Source organism: Macaca fascicularis, chromosome 19 (genome assembly GCF_037993035.2).
Source record: "Macaca fascicularis isolate 582-1 chromosome 19, T2T-MFA8v1.1".
NCBI classification, from domain to species: Eukaryota; Metazoa; Chordata; class Mammalia; order Primates; family Cercopithecidae; genus Macaca; species Macaca fascicularis.
The window spans coordinates 49,454,754-49,479,854 of NC_088393.1; the positions used below are offsets into that span (position 1 = coordinate 49,454,754).

Genomic DNA, 25,101 nt, shown 5'->3' on the forward strand with positions numbered 1-25,101 from the left:
AGTCGGCCAATAGACCCGGAACCTGAGAGATCCGAATCCGGGTCCACTCCGCAGAGGGCCCAGCGGGCTCGCGAGGGAACCGGTTCTGCGGGTCTGGCCGGGTAAGCCCTTTCCAGCACGCCTGGTATTGGGAGTCTGGACATAGCTTGGGTGGGAAACCGTGAGGCTTGGTGAGGCTCGAGGCGGAGGGGGGAGCTCAGTCCCGGCGAACCCATCTTGCTTTCTTGGAGAAACTGAGACCGGGATGCTGGATCTCAGTTATTCATCCGTTCCTCACACCCTACGCCTGATTCTCGTCTGCTCCTGCCTTCCTGCTCCTCATCCGTTCAGCCCTTCCTGCCCTCCTTAATTCCCTCACTCACGGATTCCCTTGTCTAGCCACTCACTCACGGATTCCCTCGTCTAGCCACTCACTCACACACTCTCCCACCTATTACTTAGTTAGACAAACATTTCCTGAGGCTTCTGGTGTGCCAAGCCTTGTGCTGGGCGATGCTGGTGACCAAGATGAGTCAGGCCTGGGCCGTGCCCTCAAGGAGCCCGGGCCAGATGGGAGGACGGACATCGATGGGCATGGGTGTGCAGAGACGGTGGGGAGCCCAGGAGAGACTTTTTTGAGTTTGGCGTGGTCGGGAAAGGGTTGCCAGGGGAGGGGCCATTGGAGCTGGATCTTGGAGGAGCAGGAGATGCCAGGCAAAGTGGGGGTGCCAGTTTGCAAAGTGGTTGTGGGGAGGGTGTTTCAGCGTGACCCAAGACAGGGAGGCATGCAGGAGTAGTACTGTGCGCAGGTGCCCAAGCGGAAGGCCAGTCAAGTCTGTGTGGCCAGCAGGGGAACTGTAAGGCTGGAGGAGGCTGAAGAGATGGGCAGAGGCCACGCTGAGGAGCTTGGAGTTTGTCCTGAGGGTGAGGGGGTAGTGGAGAGCCATGGAAGGGTTGAGAGTAGCGAAGGACAAGGTCATAGTTGGACCAGAACTGGAGGAATGAGACTGGAAGCCAGTAGCCCAGGAGGTGGCTCTGGCAGGGATTCAGGCAGGAGAGAGTGGAGCCTGGATCAGGGAAGAGGCCGAGGGGATAAGATAGAGATTCAGGAGGCAAGACTGGGTGCCATGGCTCATGTCTGTAATCCTAGCATTTTGGGAGGTTGAGGTGGGAGGATCACTTGAGGCCAGGAGTTCAAGACCAGCCTGGGCAGCACAGTGACAGCCTCATCTCTACAAAAAATTAGTTGGGTGTGGCTGGGCACGGTGGCTCATGCCTGTAGTCCCAGCACTTTGGGAGGCCAAGGTGGGTGGATCACGAGGTCAGGAGTTCAAGACCAGCCTGGCCAAGATGGTGAAACCCCGTCTTTACTAAAAATACAAAAAATTAGCCAGGCGTGGTGGTGGGCACCTGTAATCCCAGCCACTTAGGAGGCTGAGGCAGAAAATTGCTTGAACCTGGGAGGCGGAGGTTGCAGCAGTGAGCTGAGATTGTGCCACTGCACTCCAGCCTGGGTGACAGAGTAAGACTCTGTCTCAAACAAACAAACAAACAGACAAAAAAAACCGGGTGTGGTGGTGCGTGCCTGTGGTCCCAGCTACTGAGGAGGCTTAGGCAGGAGGATCACTTGAGCCCGGGAAGTCGAGGCTGCAGTGAGCCAAGATCATGCCACTGTACTCCAACCTGCACAACAGTGAGACCCTGTCTCCAAAAAAAAAAAAAAAAAAAAAAAAAAAGAAAAAGAAAAAATAGGCAGGGCGCGGTGGCTCACGCCTGTAATTCCAGCACTTTGGGAGGCCGAGGCGGGCGGATCACGAGGTCAGGAGATCGAGACCATCCTGGCTAACACAGTGAAACCCCGTCTCTACTAAAAATACAAAAAAATTAGCCGGGCGTGGTGGCAGGCGCCTGTAGTCCCAGCTACTTGGGAGGCTGAGGCAGGAGAATGGCGTGAACCCGGGAGGCAGAGCTTGCAGTGAGCCGAGACTGCGCCACTGCACTCCAGCATGGGCGACAGAGTGAGACTCCGTCTCAAAAAAAAAAAAAAAAAAGAAAAATAAATAAATAAATAAATAAATAAATAAGGAGATTCCGGAAGCAGAGAGAACAGAAAGTGGGGATTGATGGGCTATGGGACAAGGCGGTGTCCAGGATGAGACCCAGAGCTCTGGCCTGGAGGACAATGGAGCCATCCCTGAGGTGGGGACAGGAAAGAGGAGCAGGTTGATGGGTAGTGACTGTTTGGACAGAGGTGAGCAAGGGGTTCTATGAGTTGGACAAGGGGAGCAGTGACTCAGGCCAGTGGACCTGGACCTTCAGGAAGAGTTCTGGGCTACAGAACTGCTTGTCCTACCTGCCCAGGCTTCCTGGAAAGGTTCCAGTCCCTTGGCTCCACCTAGACTGCATTGTGTGTGTGTGTGTGGTTTTTTTTTGAGACACAGTCTCATTCTGTCACCCAGGCTGGAGCTCCCTGGGGCTCCCTGCCCCAGCACAGGCCCTGACTCAGAAGTCACTTGCTGGGTGAACGAGGACCTTTGAGCTGAGGATCCCTTGCTTCTCACCCACCCCCCAGGAAACCACTTTCTTGTTTCTGCAGCTTCAGTCTCTCCCACCCCTCCAGCATTCAAACATGTCCAGCATCTCTAAACACAGGCGCCTTGTATCAAGCTCCCTTGTGGCGCCCACTGGCTCAATCCCTTACCTTCCACTCCCTCTTCAATGCACTATGTCTGGCTGCCCAACCGCCATGACCCTGCAGTGGCTCTGGACAAGGTCACTGAGGTCACCTGCCTATTGCTGAGACCTGAGGATAACATTTTAATCCTCATCTGACCTGGTCCACTCCCTGAAACTCCCTTCGCCCTACATCCTCCTTCCTGGGCAGCTTCCTCTCTCTCCGGCTGCTCCTTAGAACCCTCCAGCCTTGCCTTCCACTGCCCACCCTTGCCCACCCCTTTACTGGGGGCGTGATCCTCAGGGCTGTCTCTGTCCTGGCCCTCTTGTTGCTTGTCCTACCTGCCCAGGCTTCCTGGAAAGGTTCCAGTCCCTTGGCTCCACCTAGACTGCATTGTGTGTGTGTGTGTGTGTTTTTTTTTTTCTTGAGACAGAGTCTCATTCTGTCGCCCAGGCTGGAGTGCAGTGGCATAGTCTCAGCCCACTGCAACCTCTGCCTCCCAGGTTCAAGCGATTCTCTTGCCTCGGCCTCCCAATTTGTTGGGATTATAGGTATGTACCGGCACACCCGGCTAATTTTTGTATTTTTAGTAGAGACAGCGTTTCGCCATGTTGGCCGGGCTGGTCTTGAACTCCTGACCTCAGGTGATCCACCCACTACGGCCTCCCAAAGTGCTGGGATTACAGGCATGAGCCACCGCACCCAGCCCCAGCCTGCACTTCTGACCTTTGTTGCCTCCTGGATTGTCTTCCTGAGACCTTGCAGCTCATCATGTCCAGAATGGCCCTCAGCAGGTCTCACGTGTCACACACACACCTGGGCCTCCTCCTATTGAAGAGACAGCTTCACTGTCCACCTGCTCCCATGGCTAGACCTGGGTGTCATCTCTGTCCCCTTGCTGTCCTGTAACCTCATCAGGAAGTGCTGTTCTTCCCAGCTTTTATGGCTCTGGGATGCTCCACCTCCACTCCCTACCCTCACAGCTCCTGCCCCAGCTCAGGCCTCCTTCTTGGCCTGCAGGACTCCAGTTTGCCCTTCTCTGTCCATCCCCCAGTGTCCCAGCAGAATCTTTTAGTGCCCTGAGCTGACCCTGGCCCTTTCCTGCTCAAAGCGCTCCGGTGGCTCCCCACTGCCCTCCAGTTTAGTCCAAATTATGCTCCAGGCTCTTCAGGCCCTGCTCCTGCTGACCACTCCAGGCCCTTCACGCCCCTCCCCACTTTGCACCTGACCTTCTGGTCAGGTGGAAGCTTTTTCTAGCCAGGTGGCAGCTTTGATCACTGCCAGCTGGCTCTCACAACCTGGAATGTTTTTTCTTCCTAGCAGACTTTTGTTCATCCTTTAGTGTCAAGCTCAGATCACTACCTCTGTGAAGCCCTCCCTGACTACCACAGGTGGAACCCCGGGGACTGTGACAGCCTGTGTCTGTTCTTCCCCCCTCTCTGAATCCAGGATCAGAAGCCCTTTGAAGGAACGTCCTGGGTATAAATCATCTCAACTCCAAACTCAGGGCTTACAAGGGGCCAGAGAGTTGGTCCAAGAGCTGATTGTCACAGCTGGACAGAGCTTGCATTTCCAGTTTTTGTTTTTTTGGAAAAAGGGTCTCACTCTTGCCCAAGTTGGAGTGCAGTGGTGCGATCATAGCTCACTGCAACCTCGAACTCCTGGGCTTAAGTGATCCTCCTGTCTCACCCTCCTGAGGAGCTAGGACTGCAGGGGTGTGCCACCACGCCCGACTAATTTTTAAATGTTTTTGTAGAGACTGGTCTATGTTGCCCAGGCTGGTCTCAAACTCCTGGACTCAAGCCATCCTCCTGTCTTGCCTCTCAAAGTGCTGGGATTACAGGCGTGAACCTCTGTGGCTGGCGGCATTTATAGTATTTTGAGTGCCAGTTTGTTTCTGGTTTCCTGCTGACTTTGCTCCAGTTCTGTAGGGTGTTTGGGTCACTGGAGCCTTTGAGACCCAAGACATTATTTTTAACTTTTTTTTTTTTTTTTGAGACGGAGTCTTGCTCTGTTGTCCAGGCTGGACTGCAGTGGCCGGATCTCAGCTCACTGCAAACTCCGCCTCCCGGGTTTACGCCATTCTCCTGCCTCAGCCTCCCGAGCAGCTGGGACTACAGGCGCCCGCCACCTCGCCCGGCTAGTTTTTTGTATTTTTTAGTAGAGACGGGGTTTCACCGTGTTAGCCAGGATGGTCTCGATCTCCTGACCTCGTGATCCGCCCGTCTCGGCCTCCCAAAGTACTGGGATTACAGGCTTGAGCCACCGCGCCCGGCCAACTTTTTTTTTTTTTTTTTTTTTTTTTTTTGAGACGGAGTCTCGCTCTGTCGCCCAGGCTGGAGTGCAGTGGCGCAATCTCGGCTCACTGCAAGCTCCGCCTCCCGGGTTCACGCCATTCTCCTGCCTCAGCCTCCCGAGTAGCTGGGACCACAGGCGTCCGCCACTGCGCCCGGCTAATTTTTTCTATTTTTAGTAGAGACGGGGTTTCACCATGGTCTCGATCTGCTGACCTTGTGATCCGCCCGCCTCGGCCTTCCAAAGTGCTGGGATTACAGGCGTGAGCCACCGCGCCCGGCCTATTTTTAACTTTTATTTCCCCCGATGTATGCTGAGCCTGGTCTCCCTGGGACCAGAGCGAGTCCAGCTAACCGAAGGTCTTCAAGGGGGGGATCTGAGGACCCAGCATCTCCTGGCAGTATACCTGGATGAAGTCCGAGGGGAGGTGGGTCTGGGTTACCAGGAAGTCCACTCCCTTCTGGTCCCAAAAATCCAGGCCCCCACACTCCTTCCTCATCCCAGGTTTCTTGGTTCCCAGCCGCTTGAGTCCGATGCTGCCCCCTGGTGGGCAAATACCCCACCGTATTTGAGAGAGGCCAAACTAATTAAATACTTTTTATTTACAACAGACAGACAAACCGACCTGCAAGGGAGGGCCAGTCCCCGTCCCTGCGGCGGTCACAGCAGCAGCAGAAGGTAGCGGTGGTGTGCAGGTCCAGCCGTCTCGGTGACCGGTGTGTGTGCGCGTCCCCCTCCCCGTGGCGGGGGTCTCTGCTTTCGGGCCCCCGCCCCGCCCCCTTGCCACCCCCGACTTAAGTAAGGCACAGCCCGCGCCCCCACCCGCCCGGCCCGGAGCGCATTCATGACGGAGGCCGGCGCAGATGGGAACAGCAGGCTTTTAGTGTCGCCCCCCGCAGCCCCCGTCTCCCCGCGCAGCCCGGATCCGGCGGGCGGCTCAGACCAGAGGTGGGGCGGGCGCCGGCGCGGGCGCGGCAGGCGGAGTGAGGACGAGGCGGATGCGCTCCACGCACAGCTCCGCGGCCTGGCGCGTCTCGCGGCATAGCGCCGCCAGGGTCAGGAAGCCGTGTGGCAGGTCTTCCACCACGCGCAGCGTCACCGGCTGGCCCAGGTTGCGCAGTCGCCGCGCGAACATGACCGAGTCGTCCAGCATGGGGTCCAGCGCGCACGCCTACGGGACAGCAGGACGGACGTGGAGAGAGGGTGGGGGACCGACAGACCGGGGTCAGGTAGAGCGAGGAGGGGTTTGATGAACAAAGGGAGCAGGAAATATGGATACAGACAGGGGTGGACGGAGGCAGGAGACATGGTGGGTGAGGAGTTGGGGAGAGAATGAGGGAAGTGGGGGAGTGGTGGGAAGGAAGGGAGAATGACTTGAACTGCGCTCCCTGGCCTCTGTCCAGCCTCTCCCTCCCCACCCCGCCAAACCCACCTTTTTTCCCTCTTGATTCTCCAAGCCCAAGGGGCTGCCCCACTGATCCTGTCTCTTGGTACTCAAAATTGCAAAATAAAACGGAGGCAGCCCTGACTCCTGTCCTCCTCCCGTTTGTTCGGGGCATTGTTCTCTCCTGGGCACACGCCTGTCCCTTTCTCCCCACTCCAGAGCTGTCTTTCCCAGGTGCACCTGTGCCCGGTCCCGCTCCTCCCTGGGTGCCCTGCTCCTCTCTAAATGCACCTGTGCCGGCCCCCTCTGGCACTCACCACGATGTGCACAGGTGGCAGGCTCTTGAGCATGCTGTCGGGTGCCAACAGTGGCGACATGAAGGGGTTCTTGACTACAGGCGAGGAGTAGAGGGGCATCTGTGTTGCACCCTGGCTGGAACGTCGTGGGTGGAAACCCTCGGGGAAGGCGGCATTGACGCCCAGGCCTCTGTCCATGGGGCTCAGCTTATTTTTGGCCTCAGCCTCTTCCTCTGCATCCTCAGGCGGTAACAAGAAGTTGACATCGGAGGGTGTGGAGGAGCTAAGTGTCTCAGCTGACAGCGACATCTCGGGGGTGTCCGACAACGTCTCGGAGTTTCCCCTCTGGCTCAAGTCCCTCAGGGTCAGGTTCTTGAGGGAATCTGTGCCCAGTGGGCCCTGGGGCTGGGCCAGCGCTGCTTCAGACACACTGCGGCGCATCGGCTCTGAGAGAGGGGGAGCAGATAGGCCTGGCTCCGTTAGTTTGGGTGTGTGTGGCTGGCACGGAATGCAATGGGAAGGGCAGTCACCTGTGGAGGGCTGTGAAAGGCTGTTTCCCCAGACTCTCGCCTAGGGGATGGGTGGAGTTCCAGATGCCCCAGGTGGTCATGGGGGCAGGGGTCTTGGCAGTGGGGCTGTGTGTCCTAGTGAAGGATGTGTGTGTGTGTGTGTGACTGGGAAGGTTAGGTGCAGTTTACTTCTAGGAACTTATTTTTTCTTCTAGATCAAGGAAATGAAAATAGTCCTTGGTTCATAGGTGGCAGGACTCAGTGGGTTAAGATGTGGGATTAGGTACTGCTACCCACTGGGAATCACAGTATATCAGTTTTTTTTTTTTTTTTTTTTTGAGACAAAGTCTCGCTCTGTCACCCAGGCTGGAGGGCAGTGGCGAGAACATGGCTCACTGCATCCTCCACCTCCCAGGTTCAAGTGATTCTCGTGCCTCAGCTTCCCGAGTAGCTGGGACCATAGACATGTGCCACCATGCCCAGCTAATTTTTGTGGTTTTTTTTTTTTTAGCAGAGACGGGGTTTTGCCATGTTGGCCAGGCCTCCCAAAGTGCTGGGATTACACTTACCACAGGGTGTAAATGGATCAAAGTGACTTGAATAGTGAGCAGGCCCAGTGGCTTGAAGGGAGGCTCTGTTCACAGGGAGCTAACAAGTCTCCAGCGTGTATCCAATTCTTAGGGGTCTGGCACCTGTAGCCAACATGGATCTGCTTCCCCAAATTTCCTTTGTGTTCTTCAGTTTTATCCCTTCACATGACTAGGCAAGCAAGTGCCCAAATGATGCTAAAGATATACTTTCAGCCCACCTGGTGTGCCCAGCTTGGCCTCAGATCTGTTCATTTTATCAGACCCACACTGCCTACCACGAGGGCCAAGACCCTACAGCTTCAGTTTTTTACTTCTTTTTTTTTTGTTGTTGAGATGGAGTCTTGCTCTGTTGCCCAGGCTGGAGTGCAGTGATGCGATCTCAGCTCACTGCACCCTCCGCCTCCTGGATTCAAGCAATTCTCCTGTCACAGCCTCCTGAGTAGCTGTGATTACAGGTGTGCCACCATGTCCAGCTAACTTTTATTTTTTTTGAGACAGAGTCTCACTTTGTCACCCAGGCTCGAGTGCAGTGGTGTAATCTCGGCTCACTGCAACCTCGCCTTCTGGGTTCAAGCGATTCTCCTGCCTCAGCCTCCTGAGTAGCTGGGATTACAGGCGCCTGCTACCACACTTGGCTAATTTTTGTATTTTTAGTAGAGACGGGGTTTCACCATGTTGGTCAGGCTGGTCTTGAACTTCTGACCTTGTGATCCGCCCGCCTCAGCCTCCTAAAGTGCTGAGATTACAGGCATGAGCCATCGCGCCTGGCCAATTTTTGTATTTTTAATAGAGATGGGGTTTCACTATGTTGGCCAAGCTGGTCTTGAACTCCTAACCTCAAGTGATCCGCCGGCCTCAGCTTCCCAAAGTGTTGGGATTACAGGCGTGAGCCACCACACCCAGCCTTACTTGTCTTTATAAATCCACGAAGGCGAGGTGCAAAACAATGTGATAGTAACTACTTAAGTGCTCTGTGGCCCAGAGGGTCACTGGGACAGAATGGGCACACCAGGGGTGTTGGCATCTTCTAATAGCACCTACTGGGTGCCACGTATTGTGCTGGCCACTTGACCCAAATGGGTGGAGGCAGACCTCACCACAGCCCAGTAAGGGTACTCTTTTAAAAAAAATTTTTTTGAGACAAGGTATCACTCTGTTGCCCAGGCTGGAGTATAGAGGCTCAATCTTGGCTCACTGCAATCTCTGCTACCCAGGTTCAAGCGATTCTCATAGGCTTCAGCCTCCCTGCTAGCTGGGACTACAGGTGTACACCACCACACCCTGCTAATTTTTGTATTTTTTTGTAGAGAAGGGATTTTGCCATGTTGGCCAGGCTGGTCTTGAACTCCTGACCTCAAGTGATCTGCCCACCTTGGCCTCCCAAAGTGCTGGGATTACAGGCGTGTGCCACCGCACCCGGCTAATTTTTTTTGTATTTTTACTAGAGACAGGGTTTTGTCATGTTGACCAGGCTGGTCTTGAACTCCTGACCTCAAGTGATCTGCCCACCTCAGCCTCCCAAAGTGCTGGGATTGCAGGCCTGAACCACCATGCCCAGCATCTTCCCTGGGACTTTTGCTGTGCTAGGCTGTCCCTTCGGCCCACCCTGGCTGGGCAGGTGATGGGAGTGAATCACTCACCTGCTATGGGCTCTGACATCTTTTGAGACTTGCGCCCACTTAACTCCAGGAAGGAGTTGAGCCATGAGGAGGCACCCAGACGGAAGTCTCGAAGGAGCAGGGCTGTGTCCCGCCGCACCAGCCCTATCATGCCTAGGGCTTTCTGGTCTGAGTTGGAGTGGTCTTCTGTCTTTGCACCTGCAGAGTATATGTGGGGAGCTGAGTTGTTTTCCTCTCTTTCTGGGCCCAGTCTTAACACCCAGAACTTCAGGCATCTGTGGCCCCAGGGACGTGAGAATATCCAATTGCTTCAAAAGGGATAAGGAGTCTGGGCGCAGTAGCTCACTCCTATAGTCCTAGTACTTTGGGAGGCCAAGGCGAGAGGATGGCTTGAGCCCAGGAGTTCAAGACCAGCCTGGGCAACATAACGAAAAACAAAAATTAGCTGGGCGTGGGTATGGGCGTGGTGGTGCACGCCTGTAGTCCCAGCTACTTGGGAAGCTGAGGCAGGATGATTGCTTCAGCCTGGGAGGTCGAGGCTGCAGTGAGGTGTGTTTGAGCCACTGCACTCAGCCTGAGCGACACGAGACCTTGTCTCTCCCTCTCTCTCTCTCTCTCTCTCACACACACACACACACACACACAAAAGGGACAAGGAGTCTTGGATTCCTCTGCCTGGCCTCTCCTTCCTCAGTCACAGGAGTCCCGGTCCCCAGCCCATCCCTGCAGGACCCAGATATCCATGCAGTCCTGTTTCCCTGCTGAGGGTGTGGGCCTCACCAGCATAGGCACTGACACACTTGGAGAGCACGCTGAGGGGCAGCAGAGGGTCCATGAGGCTCAGCAGGCGGGAGGGAGAGGCGGCAGGCTGCAGCATTGTGGCCGGGTAGGCTGCCATGATGCCATCTGGCACCCGCACCCCGTAGGCTGCTGCCCGAAGAGCCACGGTGAAGCAGAGGTTCCCGCCTGCACTGTCCCCCGCAAGGCAGATTCGTTCCCCTGTTGAGCCTGGTTTGGGAGAGGGGTGGTTGGTTACAGCCTGGCAGGGGCAGGAGACTGGGGAGGGAGGGTAGGGAGGAACTCAAGCTGGGAGAACTGGGCTCTCCAAGGTGGGGTGTGGGGCATTCCAAGGCCTAGCAGACTGCAGTTTTTTTTTTTTTTTTTGAGGCGGAGTCTCGCTTTGTCGCCCAGGCTGGAGTGCAGTGGCGCGATCTCGGCTCACTGCAAGCTCCGCCTCCCGGGTTCCCGCCATTCTCCTGCCTCAGCCTCCCGAGTAGCTGGGACTACTGGCGCCGCCACCACGCCCGGCTAATTTTTTTGTATTTTTAGTGGAGACGGGGTTTCATTATGTTAGCCAGGATGGTCTCGATCTCCTGACCTCGTGATCCGCCTGTCTCGGCCTCCCAAAGTGCTGGGATTACAGGCTTGAGCCACCGCGCCCGGCCAGCAGACTGCAGTTTTAGAGACTGGCAGACTGAGGCACAGATTTGGGCTCATGTGGTAGACAGAGGATCAGGATGACTCAGGACCTGGAGGCGCAGGGAAGTGCTGGGAAAGTCTGTCGGGGCTGGAGATTGGGAGCAGCGAGGGCAGGTGGGGAAGGCGAGCCGAGCTCAGACCTGTTGCAGGAGGGGGGCCTCAGAGGATGGGAATGGAAGGTCAGGGTTCAGGCTCAGCACAGAGGGCCTGGGCTGCAGGCTCTGTGCTCTGGGGCATGGCCACACCCTGCTCTGTGCCTCAGTGTCCTCCCAAGATGCTGATCTTCAAAGAGGGAGGTCAGAGAAGCTGGACTGTGGGCCAGGAGGCTGGCAGGACAGGAAAGCAGGGCCTGGAGCTACCAGAGGGGGATGGCAGAGGCCCAAGGAGACAGGACGGTGGGTGGGAAGTGGAGGTGGAGGAGATGGAGAGTCTGGGTGCCACAGTCGGGGACAGAGGATAAACTGGCTGAGGCGGAAGATTGGGCAGGACCTGGGTGAGCAGGAGCTGGGAGGTGTGGGGGTGAGGAAGGTAGAAAGTGTGAGGCTGAGGCTGGAGGAGCTTGAAGCAGGCTGGGCAGGATGGGAGCAGATGCAGGTGGCTGTGGGAGTCTGAGGCTCACCAAGGAGGGCGCAGTGCTTGATGGCCCAGCAGTAGGCGAAGAAGCACTCCTCCAACGCACGGGGGAAGGGGGCCTCGGGGGCCAGGGAATAGTCGATGGAGATGATGGGGGCGCCCAGCTCCTGGGCCCAGCTCTTGAGGTAGGGCTCATGGGATTTGGAGGTCTGGGCCACGAAGCCACCGCCGTGGAAGTGCACTATCAGGGACTGCGAGCGGGGTGCCTGCTGGGGGCGCGGCCACAGCTCCAGGCTCCGTTGGCCGTTGGACTTTACCAGGCTGCTGAGCTCCTCACTGTCCTGGGGGTGAGGAGGGAGGTGGTGTGTGAGGTTGGGGAGAGCTGGCCAGGGCTGCACCCCTCCATGGGGATGCCAAGGCGGGGGCTGCCCGTGCTTCTCGGCTGTGTCCCTGTCCCTGGCTGAGGCTGAAACCCTACCTGTCCTTCACGCAGGTCGTAGGAGATGAGCCTGACTAGGACGGGCCCAGGGCCTGTGTGGGCCAGTGGGGGTGAGATGGTGACCGTGAGTGTGGGGTCAGCAGTCAGCGGCATCTCAAAGGCTTCGGGTGGCAGGCTGAGCAGGCGGCTTACTCTGACGGTGGCCGATGTCATGTTGGCCAGAGACTGGAGGGAGGGGACAGAAGGGGTGCTGGGGAGGGTCTGCCTGCAGGGGTGCCCTTCACCCCTCCCTCTGATCCGCAGTCTTTCCCCTTGTGTGCCATTCCTGGGCCTGGAGCCCCACAGAGACCTACTGTGGCCTCAGATGGGTCTCTGGGCCTCAGTGTCCCCATCGGTAACAGGCCCTCACCGATAGCACTTCCATCTCGGTGATGTTCCAGAAGGCTTTCCAGAAGTGCACGTCCAGGTTCTGTATGATCCGCTCAAACTCAGCCCCACGCAGCTCGGGGTCGATGGCAAAGCGGCCGCTGGTGAAGAGGGAGCTGGCGGCCACACCTGGGGTTCGGAAGGGGTGTCAGGGAGCCCCAGTGGGTCAGGCTACTTGGGCAGGAGTGGGGAGGAGGGCCAGGAGGGTAGGCTGCGAGTAGAACCCGGCTGGGACTCACTGAGGCCTGTCTCGTTGCGTTTGTAGTGCTCTCCGAAGGACACCAGCCCAATGGAGATGGTCTGCAGGAATGGCCGGATGGCAGGTGTGAACTGTGGAGAGACGCGGCTGCGTCACCCACCGCTCAGGAGAGGGATGGGGACAGGGCAGGAGCGAGGCACAGGGATGTGCAGGGAAGACACGTTCATTGAGTAAATATTTCATGAGCTCCTACTGTGTGCTGGGCATAGCTCTCACCTGGTTCAAGGACCTGATGTTCTCAAACGGAAAACAAATGATCAGCAGACAAGCAAAGCCATGCACAGTATCAAAACAAGGAATGACGAATGGTTTGAGAAAAAAAAAAGGCAGTAAGTGGAGAGGACACGAGCGATGACTAGGGGTCAGGCTACTTAGCGGGTCTCAGAGGAGAGATCTGACTGAAGCGAGGGGAGGGTGTTCCCTGCACAGGGCACAGAGAGCGTGAAGGCTTAAAGGTGAGCTCCTAGGAGACTGAGGCAGGAGAATCGCTTGAGCCAGGGAGGCAGAGGTTGCAGTGAGTGGAGATCACACCACTGCACTCCAGCCTGGGCAACAGAGTGAGACTCCGTCTCAAAAAAAAAAAAGGTGAGCTCATGCTTGGTGCTTGACCTGGGTAGCGACAGCCAGGAGGCCAGTGTGGCTGGAGCAGAGTGAGCAGTGGGGAGAGGGGCAGGCAGTGACACTGGAGAGGCAAAGGGGGCTCATGCAGGTCCTGGGCAGAGGAATTTGGATTTCATTCTCAGTGCAGGGTGGTGCCACTGGTAGGCTGTGAGGTGGGGAGTAGGATGGTGCAGGGACTTCCTGAAAGTCAGAGAGAGGATGGATGGGGAGAGGGGGCAGCTGGAAGACAGGAACAGGGAGATGGCCAGAGACAGCCCCCCAGGCACAGGGACCTGAGGCAGAAAGACAGCCAGAGAGGGTGACTGAGGCCTAGACATGGGGCCAGCCGGCCACCACAGGGGAAGGGGGAGACAGCGTCTGACAGAGCAGACAGGCAGTTAAGGAAAGATGGTGGGGGCTGGGTGCGGTGGCTCATGCCTGTAAACCCAGCACTTTGGGAGCAGACAGGCAGTTAAGGAAAGATGGTGGGGGCCGGGTGCGGTGGCTCATGCCTGTAAACCCAGCACTTTGGGAGGCCTAGGCGGGAGGATCACTTGAGGTCAGGAGTTTGAGACCAGCCTGGCCAACGTGATGAAACCCCATCCCTATTAAACAAAATACAAAAAAAAAAAAAAAAAAAACCAAAAAAACACAAGACAATGGGGACACAGGATCAGAGGAAATGGAGCCACAGGAGGCCAAGGCAAGGGACTGGTGCATTCTTGTGTTCACTCTACACTGGCCAAGGTCCTACTGCATGCTAGACACCGGGCTGGTCCAGTGACCAAGACAGGGGAGGCCTCTGCCCTCCCAGAGGCTGACATTTTAGAGGGGAGACTGCCCTGTACCAAAGCAGAGCTGGGCCCTGCCCCTGGCCAGGTGCCCAGTAGGCCAGAGGGCACCTGAATGCCTGGCTATTATGGCTGGGATGCTGGTTCGGGCAGCCCCAGGATCTCTTTCTCATGACTCTAGGGTCACAGCTGGGACACAGGGAGGAGCTGGCTGGCCCAGCTGGGCTGATCAATACTCGTGGGTTCAGCCCTGGTGAGGGGAGGTTTCCAGGAACACCTGGGCTGGGTTGCTGAGAACAGGCTAGCCTGCAGGGAAGCCTGGAGACATGGGGTGGGAGGGGGAGGCTGAGGCGAGGGGAGGCCCAGAGAGGGCCAGAAAGACTACAGGGTCACATGGCTCCAGATCCCTCCCTGAGGGGTCTCAACCTCAAGTGACTTCAGGGGCCAGACAGGTAACAGAGTGAATGTATCTCCTGTGTGTAGGACAACAGAGAGTAGTGGATATCCTGGTGAAAAAGCTCTGCAAGTTGGATTTCTTACTACCCAGCAGATATGACCTAGGGCCCATGAGTTTGAGACCCCTGGTGCAGCTCTGTCTGAGCTCCAGCCAACTTCCCCTTTCTGTACCTGCTGTTTGCTGAGTCCGATAATGCTGACCACTGTGGTTACTTTACCATATTATAGGCCAGGCCAGGGGCCACCAGGTGCCTTCATCGTGGGCCCAGAGGGGCACGGGGCACGGGGCACGGGGCAGGGGGCTCACCTGGAAGCCCAGGCAGCGGCCATAGAAGCATCCCTTATGCAGCGTAACATACTCCCGGAGGAAGTCGGCGGTGAGCCCCTCGTCGCCCTCAAAGAAGAGCACCCCCGGCTGATTGGTAACCAGCAGGCGCTGGGCGTAGTAGACCAGAGCGCGGAGCTGGGTGAGGGCAGCCAGGTAAGCCTCCAGCTCGGCCAGGTTGTGGTTGGTGCGGAAGAAGATGCTGCGGCGGTTGGAGGCCACATAGCGGGATTTGTGCAGGAGGTGTGCCACGCAGCAGCGGGCTGTGTGCACCAGGCTGCGGTACCCATTGGCGGGTGTCTCTGGGTCCAGGTCAAAGAGGTGTGCCACACCCAGCAGGCGGCCCAGGGCCGGCTCCAGCCCCAGTGCCTGCTCCCGCACACCGGCAAAAACGCCTGACAGCCGCTGGGCGGTTTCCCCAGGACCCTGGCTCGAGAAGAAGGCTATGTTGTCCTCCGCCAGAGTCACCAGCGACTGTGTCATTGTGTGCAGGTCCATGTTGTAGATGAGCTTCGAGGCTGTGGGTAGGTGGGGAGGCCTGTTAGGCGGGGCTGGACCAAGCCTTGCTCAGCTGGAGCCCAGGAGTCTGGGCCATAGCTTATCCGCTCCTCCTTCAGACCCCAGCACTGTCTTGTTTCAGTTCCAGGAGCCCAGGACCCCAGGTTCCTCCTCCTTTTGACACAAGAGGTCACCCTCTTGTCTCTAGGAATCAGAAGTTTGGGGCCCCAGTTCCCAGTGCCTTTGTCCCTCCTCAGGAGCCAGTAGTTTGGGCCCTCATCTCCTCCTCCCTCAGACTCAGGAGTCCAAGCCCCAGACCCTTCCTCTTCAGGATCCAGGAGCCCCTGCTGTCACCTCTTTGGGACTCAGAAACTTGCTGCCCTGGCCTCCTATCCCTCGGACCCAGGAATCCAGACATTCCCTGAGCCCACATGACTCTGCTTCCCTAACTCATTCATCTCTCCTATGATCCAGGAGGCTGCCAGTCCTTTCTTCCTTCCAGGGACCCAAGAGTCCAGGCACCTGTTTCCATGAACTCTCCTGGGGCCCAAGACTCCTTCTCCTAGATTCCAAGAAGTCTAGACCTCCAGTTGGTCCCCACTCTCAGGACCCATCCCATCTTTCCTTCTTAGGCCCCAAGTGCTACCCACAGGCCCTTCCCCTCCAACAACATTTGGGAGAGTTCAGCCCGAGTCCTCCCATTCCCATCTCTCCGGACCCTGGTCCCCAAGCGCAGCTCTCCCTGAACTCAGGAGTTCACAATTCTAGACTTCACTGATGAGTCATTCCTCATTCTTCAAGTCTGGCTGTGGAAGCCCCTCTAAATCCCAGTTCCCTCCCTGTTTCTCTGAGAGATCCCAAAAACTCAGTCTTGCTTCTCCCCCAGTGGGGTCCCCTGGCCTTCAGCCTTGTCCACGGGTCCTGGGTTGCATGGCCAGCCCTGCTCCCCTGCCTGGAACAGCGATACTCATCGCTGTTATCGACCTTGAGCATATCCGTGCAGGTCCCGGGCTGAGAGCTTTCTGTGTGTTTGCTGCTTTAGCGCGCTAACCCTCTGGGACCCATGTCACCTAGGTTCAAATCTCTATTGTTGCCAGCATCCCCATTTTACAGGAGAGGAAACTGAGGCTCAGGTTTTTTTTTTCTGAGATGGAGTCTCGCTCTGTCGCCCAGGCTGGAAAGCAGTGGCGCGATCTCAGCTCACTGCAAGCTCCGCCTCCCGGGTTCACGCCATTCTCCTGCCTCAACCTCCTGAGTAGCTGGGACTACAGGCGCCCACCACCATGCCCGGCTAATTTTTTGTATTTTTAGTAGAGGCGGGGTTTCACCATGTTAGCCAGGATGGTCTCGATCTCCTGACCTCAGATCTGCCTGCCTCAGCCTCCCAAAGTGCTGGGATTACAGGCATGAGCCACCGCGCCCTGCCGAGGCTCAGGTTTTAAGTGAGGAGGTTAAAGCTGCACTGCAAGTGGCAGAGCTTTTGTAAACCCAGCTCTCTGAGTCCACAGCCACACTTACGTGGGGCTCCCCGCCAGGACTCTGGAAACCACATCTCAAAATTTGCCCTGGACTACGTCTGATTCACCACACTTCCCAGTCCCCAATGATCTTCCCTCTGAGATCCTTTCCCAGGCATTCAGGCCGTCCTGTTTCTTGGATGCCTTGTCACTCAGGTCCTGAACAAGCTGCCGTTGGTGGAATGCTACCATCTACTCCAGGGACTTCCCTCCCAAAGCCCAGCAGCTTGCCTCTTCCCCTAGAAGAAGGTATTTCCTTTCCCTTCTAGGTCCTGGGGCCTGGCAGCGGCCATTCCTGTCTCTCAGCTGGCTGCACACTCACCCCTCCTAGGCATCTTCCGAGCTCCCCTGGGCTGAGACTGCTGGTCTGTGGCTTGTGCCAGTAGCAGCCTGGGGCTATAAACCCGGAGGCGGGGCTGGCCTGCCCAGGGTGTAGCCGCACAAGCCACCTCCCCCCCTGAAAGATCAGTGAGGACCACGTGCTGTAAACAGAGTAGAGGGCCCAGCTCCCTGCCCTGCCCCCCACCTGCTCGCAGACTCAGCTCAACTGGTAGTCCTGCTACAGGCTCCTCTGCCTTAGAACCCAGGAGTCCACACCCACAGCCCCTCCTCCCTCAGACCCAGGAGTCCACAGCCCCAGCCCCTTCATCCTTTAGGACCCAGGAGTCCCAGCCCCAGTCCTGAACAAACTGTCCCCTCTCACCCAGCCAGGCTGCCCTCTCTCTCCCCAGAGAGGACTCAGGAAGCCAAAGGCCCAGTGATCTCAGCTCCCGCCTCCTAGTCTGGCCCTGGCACAGCCAGCCCCAGCTGTTGGGGGGAGAGAGGAGGTAGCCAGCCCTGCCTGTCCCTCCTGGAAGGACAAAAGCCGATTAAGGGCAGTGCCAGGCTCAGCTAGGGGCCTGAGCTGCCTGCTGGTCCTACTGGGTGGTTGAACATACTGGGTACCCTGGATCTGCCACTTACCCCTCTCAGCCCACCCTGCTGTGATTGGCATCCCCACCTCACACATAGGGAAACAGAGGCTCAGAGAGATGCTTCACCCATGTCATTCACCTGTGTCATTCCACACACTCCTTGTCTGGCCTCAGCTTGTCACCTCAAACAGGTACTCCCCAGTTGCTCCTCCCCATCTAAGATATGCATGCCCCCATTATTTTCTGCCATGATACTTAGTTCTGTTCCATCCTGCCATTTGACACTTTATAATTTGTCTACGTTTGTTCATCTCCCCCAGGACAGGACTAGGTTTTATGGAGCCATGAAACTTATAAGGTACAGGGGCGTGGCCCTTTGGGAAGAAGAAATACAGAATTACAAGTACAAGATTAGGGCCTTGGGCCGGGCGTGGTAGCTCACGCCTGTAATCCCAGCACTTTGGGAGGCCGAGGCGGGCGGATCATGAGGTCAGGAGATCGAGACCATCCTGGCTAACACAGTGAAACCCCGTCTCTACTAGAAATACAAAAAATTAGCCAGGCGTGGTGGCGGCGCCTGTAGTCCCAGCTACTCAGGAGGTTGAGGCAGAAGAATGGCGTGAACCCGGGAGGCGGACCTTGCAGTGAGCCAAGATCGTGCCACTGCACTCCAGCCTGGGTGACAAAGTGAGACTCTGTCTTTAAAAAAAAAAAAAAAAAAAAAAAAGATTGGGCCTTAGAAGGGGCCTGTGTGACTGAGGGGCCCTGAGGCCTCAGGGTCATTTGCTTGGCTGGAGGTGAATCTTCTGTCCCGGACTGTCATCCCCCAGGTGGCCCTGGGGCCCACCATGGGATCTGGCACATAGCAGATGCTCAGTGGATATCTGAAGCAGGAAGGAAGGCATGAAGAGGCAGAGTGAGGGCAGAGGGGCTAGTTAGCTCGGGAGAGGACTGCCCCTTCCCAGGGCTGGCAGATAGATGGATAGACAGAGGCCTCAGGAGTCAGTGTTAGGCTTGCAGCTGTGAAAATGGGATGATGTGGGCTAGGCACGGTGGCTCATGCCTATAATCCCAGCACTTTGGAAGGCCAAGGTGGGTGGATCACAAGGTCAGGAAATTGAGACCATCCTGACCAACATGGTGAAACCCCGTCTCTACTAAAAATACAAAAATTAGTGGTATGGTGGCGCATGCCTGTAGTCCCAGTTATTGAGAGGCTGAGGCAGGAGAATGGCTTAAACCCAGGACGTGAAGGTTGCAGTGAGCCGAGATCATGCCACTGCACTCCAGTCTGGCGATACAGCGAGACTCTGTCAGAAAAGAAAGGAAGAAAGGAGGCCGGGTGCGGTGGCTCACGCCTGTAATTCCAGCACTTTGGGAGGCCGAGGCGGGTGGATCATGAGGTCAGGAGATCGAGACCATCCTGGCTAACACAGTGAAACCCCATCTCTACTAAAAATACAAAAAAGTAGCTGGGCACGGTGGTGGGCACCTGTAGTCCCAGCTACTCAGGAGGCTGAGGCAGGAGAATGGCATGAACCCGGGAGGCGGAGTTTGCAGTGAGCGGAGATCATGCCACTGCACTCTAGCCCGGGCGACAGAGCAAGACTCCGTCTCAAAAATAAAAAAAAAAAAAAAAGGAAAGGACGAAGGAAAGGAAGAAGGAAAGAAGGAAAGAAGGAAAGAAAGAAAGAGAAAATGGGATGATGGCCCAAGCCCTTGCTGGCAACACTGGATAAGTCTGTTTTCCTCATCTGGAAACTGCACTTGGTCATTCTGCTGGCTCAGGATGGGAGACAGGTTTATAAGTGGGGCCATGGCCCATGTGTTCTGCATGCGGTTTGCTTTGTGGGCTCACTCGGCCTTCCTGAGATGGTGTATTGGGTGATTTTTCTCTGTGGCACTTGTCACCGTCTAGCATATTATACAATTTACTACAGGAATACCTTGCTTTACTGTGCCTCGCACGTATTGCATTTTTTACAAATTGAAGGTTTGTGGCAACCCTGTTTCAAACAAGTCTTTTGGCACCATTTTTCTGACAGCAGGAGCTCACTTTGTGTCTCTGTGTCACATTTTGGTAATTTTCACAGTGTTTCACACTTTTTCATTATTATTATATCTGTTATGATGATCTGTGATCAATGATCTCTGGTGTTACTATTGTAATTGGGGGCACCACCAACCATGTTCACGTAAGAGGGCGAACTTTACCGATTAATGTTGTGTGTGTTCTGACTGCTCCACTGACCAGCCATTTCCCCCATCTCTCTTCTCCTTGAGCCTCCATATTCCCTGAGACATACACTATTGAGGCCGGGTGTGGTGGCTCACGCCTGTAATCCCAGCACTTTGGGAGGCTGAGGCAGGTGGATCACTTGAGGTCAGGAGTTTGAGACCAGCCTGGCCAACATGGTGAAACCCCATCTCTACTAAAAATAAAAAATTAGCCAGGTGTGGTGGTGTGTGCCTGTAATCCCAGCTACTCGGGAGGCTGTGGCAGGAGAATCCCTTGAACCTGGGAGGTGGAGGTTGTAGTGAGCCAAGATCACACCATTGTACTCCAGCCTGGGCAACAGAGCGAGACTCTGTCTCAAATAAATGAAATGAAATGAAAAATAAAATATAAAATAAAATAAAATAGAAATCTGGCCAATTAATAACCCTACAATGACCTCGAAGTGTTCAAGTGAAAGAAAAGTCTTGTGTCTGTCACTTTAAATCAAAAGCTAGAAGTGATTAAGCTTAGTAAGGAAGACATGTCCAATGCAGAAACAGGCTAAAAACTAGGCCTCTTCTGCCAGTTAGCCAAGTTGTGAATGCAAAGGAAAAATTCATGAAAGTAATTAAAAGTGCTACTCCAGTGAACACGTGAATGATAAGAAAGTGAACCAGCCTTGGCCAGGCGTGGTGGCTCACGCCTGTAATCCTAGCACTTTGGGAGGCCGAGGTGGGCGGATCACGAGGTCAGGAGATTGAGACCATTCTGGCTAACATGGTGAAACCCCGTCTCTACTAAGAATACAAAAAAATTAGCCAGGTGTGGTGGTGGGCACCTGTAGTCCCAGCTACTAGGGAGGCTGAGGCAGGAGAATGGCGTGAACCTGGGAGGCGGAGCTTGCAGTGAGCCGAGATCACGCCACTGCACTCCAGCCTGGGTGACAGAGTGAGACTCTGTCTACAAAAAAAAAACAAAAACAAAAACAAAACAAAACAAAAAAAAACAAACCAGAAAGTGAACCAGCCTTATTGTGGATATGGAGAAAGTTTGAATGGTCTGGATAGAAGGTCAAACCAGCCACATTTCCTTAAGCCAAAGCCTAATCCCGAGCAAAGCCCTGTCCTTCTTCAATTCTATGAAGGGTGAGAGAGGTGAGGAAACTGCAGAAAAAAGGTTGGAAGCTAGCAGAGGTGGATTCATGAGGTTTAAGGAAAGAAGGCATCTCTGTAACATAAAAGCGCAGGGTGACAGCCGGGCACCGTGGCTCACGCCTGTAATCCCAGCACTTTGGGAGGCCGAGGCAGGCAGATCACCTGAGGTCAGGAGTTTGAGACCAGCCTGACCAACATGGAGAAACCCCGTGTCTACTTAAAATACAAAAAATTAGCTGGGCATGGTGGTGGTACATGCCTGTAATCCCAGCTACTTGGGAGGCTGAGGCAGGAGAATCACTTGAACCTGGGAGGCGGAGCTTGCAGTGAGCCAAGATGGTGCCACTGCACTCCAGCCTGAGCAACAAGAGAGAAACTTCATTTCAAAAAAAAAAAAAAAAAATTGCAAGGTGATGTGGCAAGTGCTGCTGGAGGAGCTGCAGCAAGTTATCCAGAAGATCTAACTAAGATCACTGATGAAGATGGCTGCCTTAAGCAACATATTTTCAGTGTAGATGAAACCACCACGTATTGGAAGAAGATGCCATCTAGGACTTTCATAGCTGGAGGGGAGGTCAGTGCCTGGCTCCAAAGCTTCAAGGCCAGGCTGACCCCCTTATTAGGGGCTAATGCAGCTGGTGACTCAGTTGAAGTCGGTGCTCATTTATCATTCCAGAAATCCTAGGGCCCTCAAGATTACGCCAAATGTACTCTGCCTGTGCTCTTAAATGGAACAAAGCCTAGATGACAGCATGTCTGTTTATAGCATGGTTTACTGAATATTTCAAGCCCACTGTTGAGACGGACTGCACAGAAAAAAACAAAATATTTCTCAATGACAATGCACGTGGTCACCAGAGAGCCCTGGTGGAGCCATACAAGTGGATTAATGTTGTTTTCCTGCCTGCTAACACATCATCTGTTCTGCAGCCCACCGGCCAAGGAATAATTTCAACTTTTAAGTCTTATTATTTGTTATTATTATTTTTTTAATTTTCAGTTTTAGAGATGGATTCCTGCTGTGTCGCCCGGGTTGGCGTGCAGTGGTGCGATCATAGCTCACTGCAGCCTTGAACTTCTGGGCTCAGGTGATCCTCCCACTGTAGCCTCCTGAGTAGCGGGGACTACAGATGGGCACCACCATGCCTGGTTCATTTTTTTTTTTTCAGGTTTTTAGAGACAGAGTCTTGCGACGTTGCCTAGGTAGCTGGTTTTGAACTCCAGGCCTCAAGAGATCCTCCTGCCTTGGGCTCTTGAGTAGCTGGGATTACAGGTGAGAGCCACTGCACCTGGCTAACTTTTTGTATTTTTTAAGAGATAGGGCTGTGTTGCCTAGGCTGGTCTTGAACATCAGACCTGAAGTGATCCTCCTGCCTCAGCCTCTTGAATAGCTGGGATTATAGGCATGTGCCACCATGCCTAGCTCTAAGTCTTATTAAATAATAAAAACTAGAAATACATTTTAAAATAGAAATACATTTTGTAGGCTGGGTGCGGTAGCTCATACCTGTACTTGCAGCACTTTGGGAGGCGAAGGCAGGAAGATAGCTTGAGACCAGTTTGAGATTAACCTGGGTAACATAGTGAGACCCTCCCCATCTACAAAAAAAAAAAAAATTAAAAAAAGAAATACATTTGATAGCCAGGAATAATGGCAACAAAGGATTTAGACTATGACATAGACTTGGTTGATAAAGCACCAGCAGGCTTTGACAGAACTGCCCCTGTTTTTTTTTTTTTTTTGAGACAAGTTTCACTCTTGTTGCCCAGGCTGGGGTGCAATGGTGCGATCTTGGCTCACTGCAACCTCCGCCTTCCAGGTTCGAGTGATTCTCCTGCCTCAGCCTCCCAAGTATCTGGGACTACAGGCGCCTGCCACCATGCCCAGCTAATTTTAGAATTTTTAGTAGAGACGGGGTTTTACCATGTTGGCCAGGCTGGTCTCAAACTCCTGACCTTGGGTGATTTGCCCACCTCGGCCTCCCAAAGTGCTGGAATAATAGGCGTGAGCCACTGTGCCTGGCCTGACCCCAATTTTGAAAGTTCTACTGTGGCCAAAATGGTATCAAACAGCATCACATGCTACAGAGAACTGTTTTGTGAAAGAGTTAATTGAAGCAGAAAACTTCATTGTTACCTTATTTTAAGAAACTGCCACAGCCACTTTCCACAACCACCACCCTTGTGAGTCAGCAGCCACTACCACTGGGGCAAGACCCTCCACCAGCAAAAAGATGAGGATTTGCTGAAGGCTCAGATGATCATTAGCATAGTATGGGGCCAGCTGTGGTAGCTCATGCTTGTAATCCCGGCACTTTGGGAGGTCAAGGCAGGAGGCTCACTTGAGGCTAGGAGTTCAAGACCAGCCTGGGCAACATAGTGAGATTCCGTCTCTACAGAAAAAACAAACAAACAAACAAAATATGTACATGGTATTTTTAGACATATGTTATTGTACACTTAATAGAGTATAGGATAGTGTAAACATAACTTTTCTATGCACTGGGCAACCAACAAATTTGTGTGACTCGCTTTATCAAGTGGTCTGGAACCAAACCCCAAATATCTCTGAGACATGCCTGAATTTATATTGTTTGCTCTCTATCTCCCCCACTAGATTGTAAATTCCCTGAGGGCAGGGACTTTTGCCTGTTTTATTCAGCCCTTAGGCAGTGCCTGGTGCACTGCCATCCCTTGGTAAAGTGGTAGCATCCGTGCTGGTAGGGATCTTTTAAGGTAAGGAGTGGGGGCTGGGCGTGGTGGCTCATGCCTGTAATCCCAGCACTTTGGGAGGCCGAGGCGGGTGGATCACCTGAGGTCGGGAGTTCGAGACCAGCCTGGCCAACATGGAGAAACCCCGTCTCTACTAAAAATACAAAATTAGCCGGGTGTGGTGGCACATGCCTGTAGTCCTAGCTACTCGGGAGGCTGAGGCAGAAGAATTGCTTGAACCCGGGAGACGGAGGTTGCGGTGAGAAGAGATCGCACCATTGCACTCCAGCCTGAGCAACAAGAGTGAAACTCTGTCTCAAAAAAAAAAAAAAAAAAAGATAAAAAGATGAGGAGAGGTGACATTTCCGACAAAACAAGTGACTACACAAAGGAGTGGGGAAGGGGCTGGACCCAGGCACTAGGGACTCCAGAGCTCTGCCCTTTGTCCTGTTCCAGGCTGCTCCCTGAGGGCTGGGCTGGGTGGAGCTGGCAGGAAGGGATGTTGAGGCTGCCAGAAACTCGCCAGGAATCCCTGGCAGAGGGCACTGGGGCAGGGGCAGGCCCACTGGGGCCGTGGGTGCAGACTAGGGCAGAGGTAGGGCAGAGGGGATTTGGCTTTGGGGGGTGTCCCACTTACTGGGCACTGGACCTTTCTTTGCCCTAAAGAGCTTCTGGACAGCTGAATCCGACTCCTGGGGACTGAACAGGAATAAGGAGGGCGGTGGGGAAGGAAGTGGGGTGGGGGTGGATGGGGGATGGAGGAAGGGCCAGGTCTGGGGCCTGGGAGGAAGCAAAGGCTTCTGAAGTCGGGAAGCCTAGAATCAGATGCAGGCGGGGACAATGAGTGGCTGAATAAAAGAGCAAACATTGCACCAACAGTCTCTGTGTGCCTGGTGCCTGGTCTCTTTCTGTATGTGTGTGTGTGTGTGTGAATTTAGAAATACGGATCAAATCTAGCTATGTTGCCTAGACTGGTCTCGAACTCCTGCGCTCAAGCAATCCTCCTACCTCGGTCCCCCAAAGTGCTGGGATTTCTTTTCTTGTGGGTTTTTTTTTTTTTTCATTCTCAAGGGAGGTGATGAGATTTCTTTATGTGTTGTATGCGAAGTGACTCATGTCACCTGCCCCACAACCCATGAGGGAGGGACCATTATCATCCCTTTTGGCAGATGACAAAATTGAGGTACAGAAAGGTGACGTGACCACCTGGGGTCACACGGCCAGCAGGGGGCAGCTCCAGGGCAGCGCTGCTGATCTCTGCTGTTTCTGTGTGCTGCTCCCTCTGTCTGTGCTTCAAAGTATATGCTTTCTGGTCAGGTGTGAGGGTGTCTGGGGTTCACGTGTACATATGCACCTCTGCAGGTATGTGTCATGGCTAGCGTGTCCTGGCCTGT

At 54.7% G+C, this 25,101-nt stretch overlaps 1 protein-coding gene and 1 long non-coding RNA gene across 9 annotated transcripts in view; one reads left to right on the plus strand and one right to left on the minus strand.

Moving 5' to 3' along the window:
• LOC123570265 (uncharacterized) lies at positions 1-12,814 on the plus strand. Its single transcript, XR_006694320.3, has 2 exons — positions 1-101; positions 5,560-12,814. It is a non-coding gene; the product is annotated as an uncharacterized lncRNA (long non-coding RNA).
• Positions 5,533-25,101, minus strand: part of LIPE (lipase E, hormone sensitive type) — a 23,879-nt gene continuing 4,310 nt past the window's right edge. For 2 of the 8 annotated variants that reach the window (XM_065535562.1, XM_065535556.1), the window contains exons 2-10: positions 14,677-15,212; positions 12,503-12,593; positions 12,247-12,392; positions 11,877-12,062; positions 11,445-11,739; positions 10,127-10,354; positions 9,368-9,544; positions 6,650-7,074; positions 5,533-6,119 (exon numbers count right to left, since the gene is read on the minus strand). In XM_065535562.1, coding sequence (XP_065391634.1) covers positions 5,886-6,119; positions 6,650-7,074; positions 9,368-9,544; positions 10,127-10,354; positions 11,445-11,739; positions 11,877-12,062; positions 12,247-12,392; positions 12,503-12,593; positions 14,677-15,192 — 2,298 coding nt within the window. In that variant the 5' untranslated portion in view covers positions 15,193-15,212 and the 3' untranslated portion in view covers positions 5,533-5,885. Of the gene's footprint in view, positions 6,120-6,649; positions 7,075-9,367; positions 9,545-10,126; positions 10,355-11,444; positions 11,740-11,876; positions 12,063-12,246; positions 12,393-12,502; positions 12,594-14,676; positions 15,213-16,940; positions 17,082-22,502; positions 22,595-23,132; positions 23,389-25,101 lie in introns of those variants that run through there. The other 6 variants (XM_065535559.1, XM_065535561.1, XM_065535558.1 and 3 more) reach the window with 6 other exon arrangements.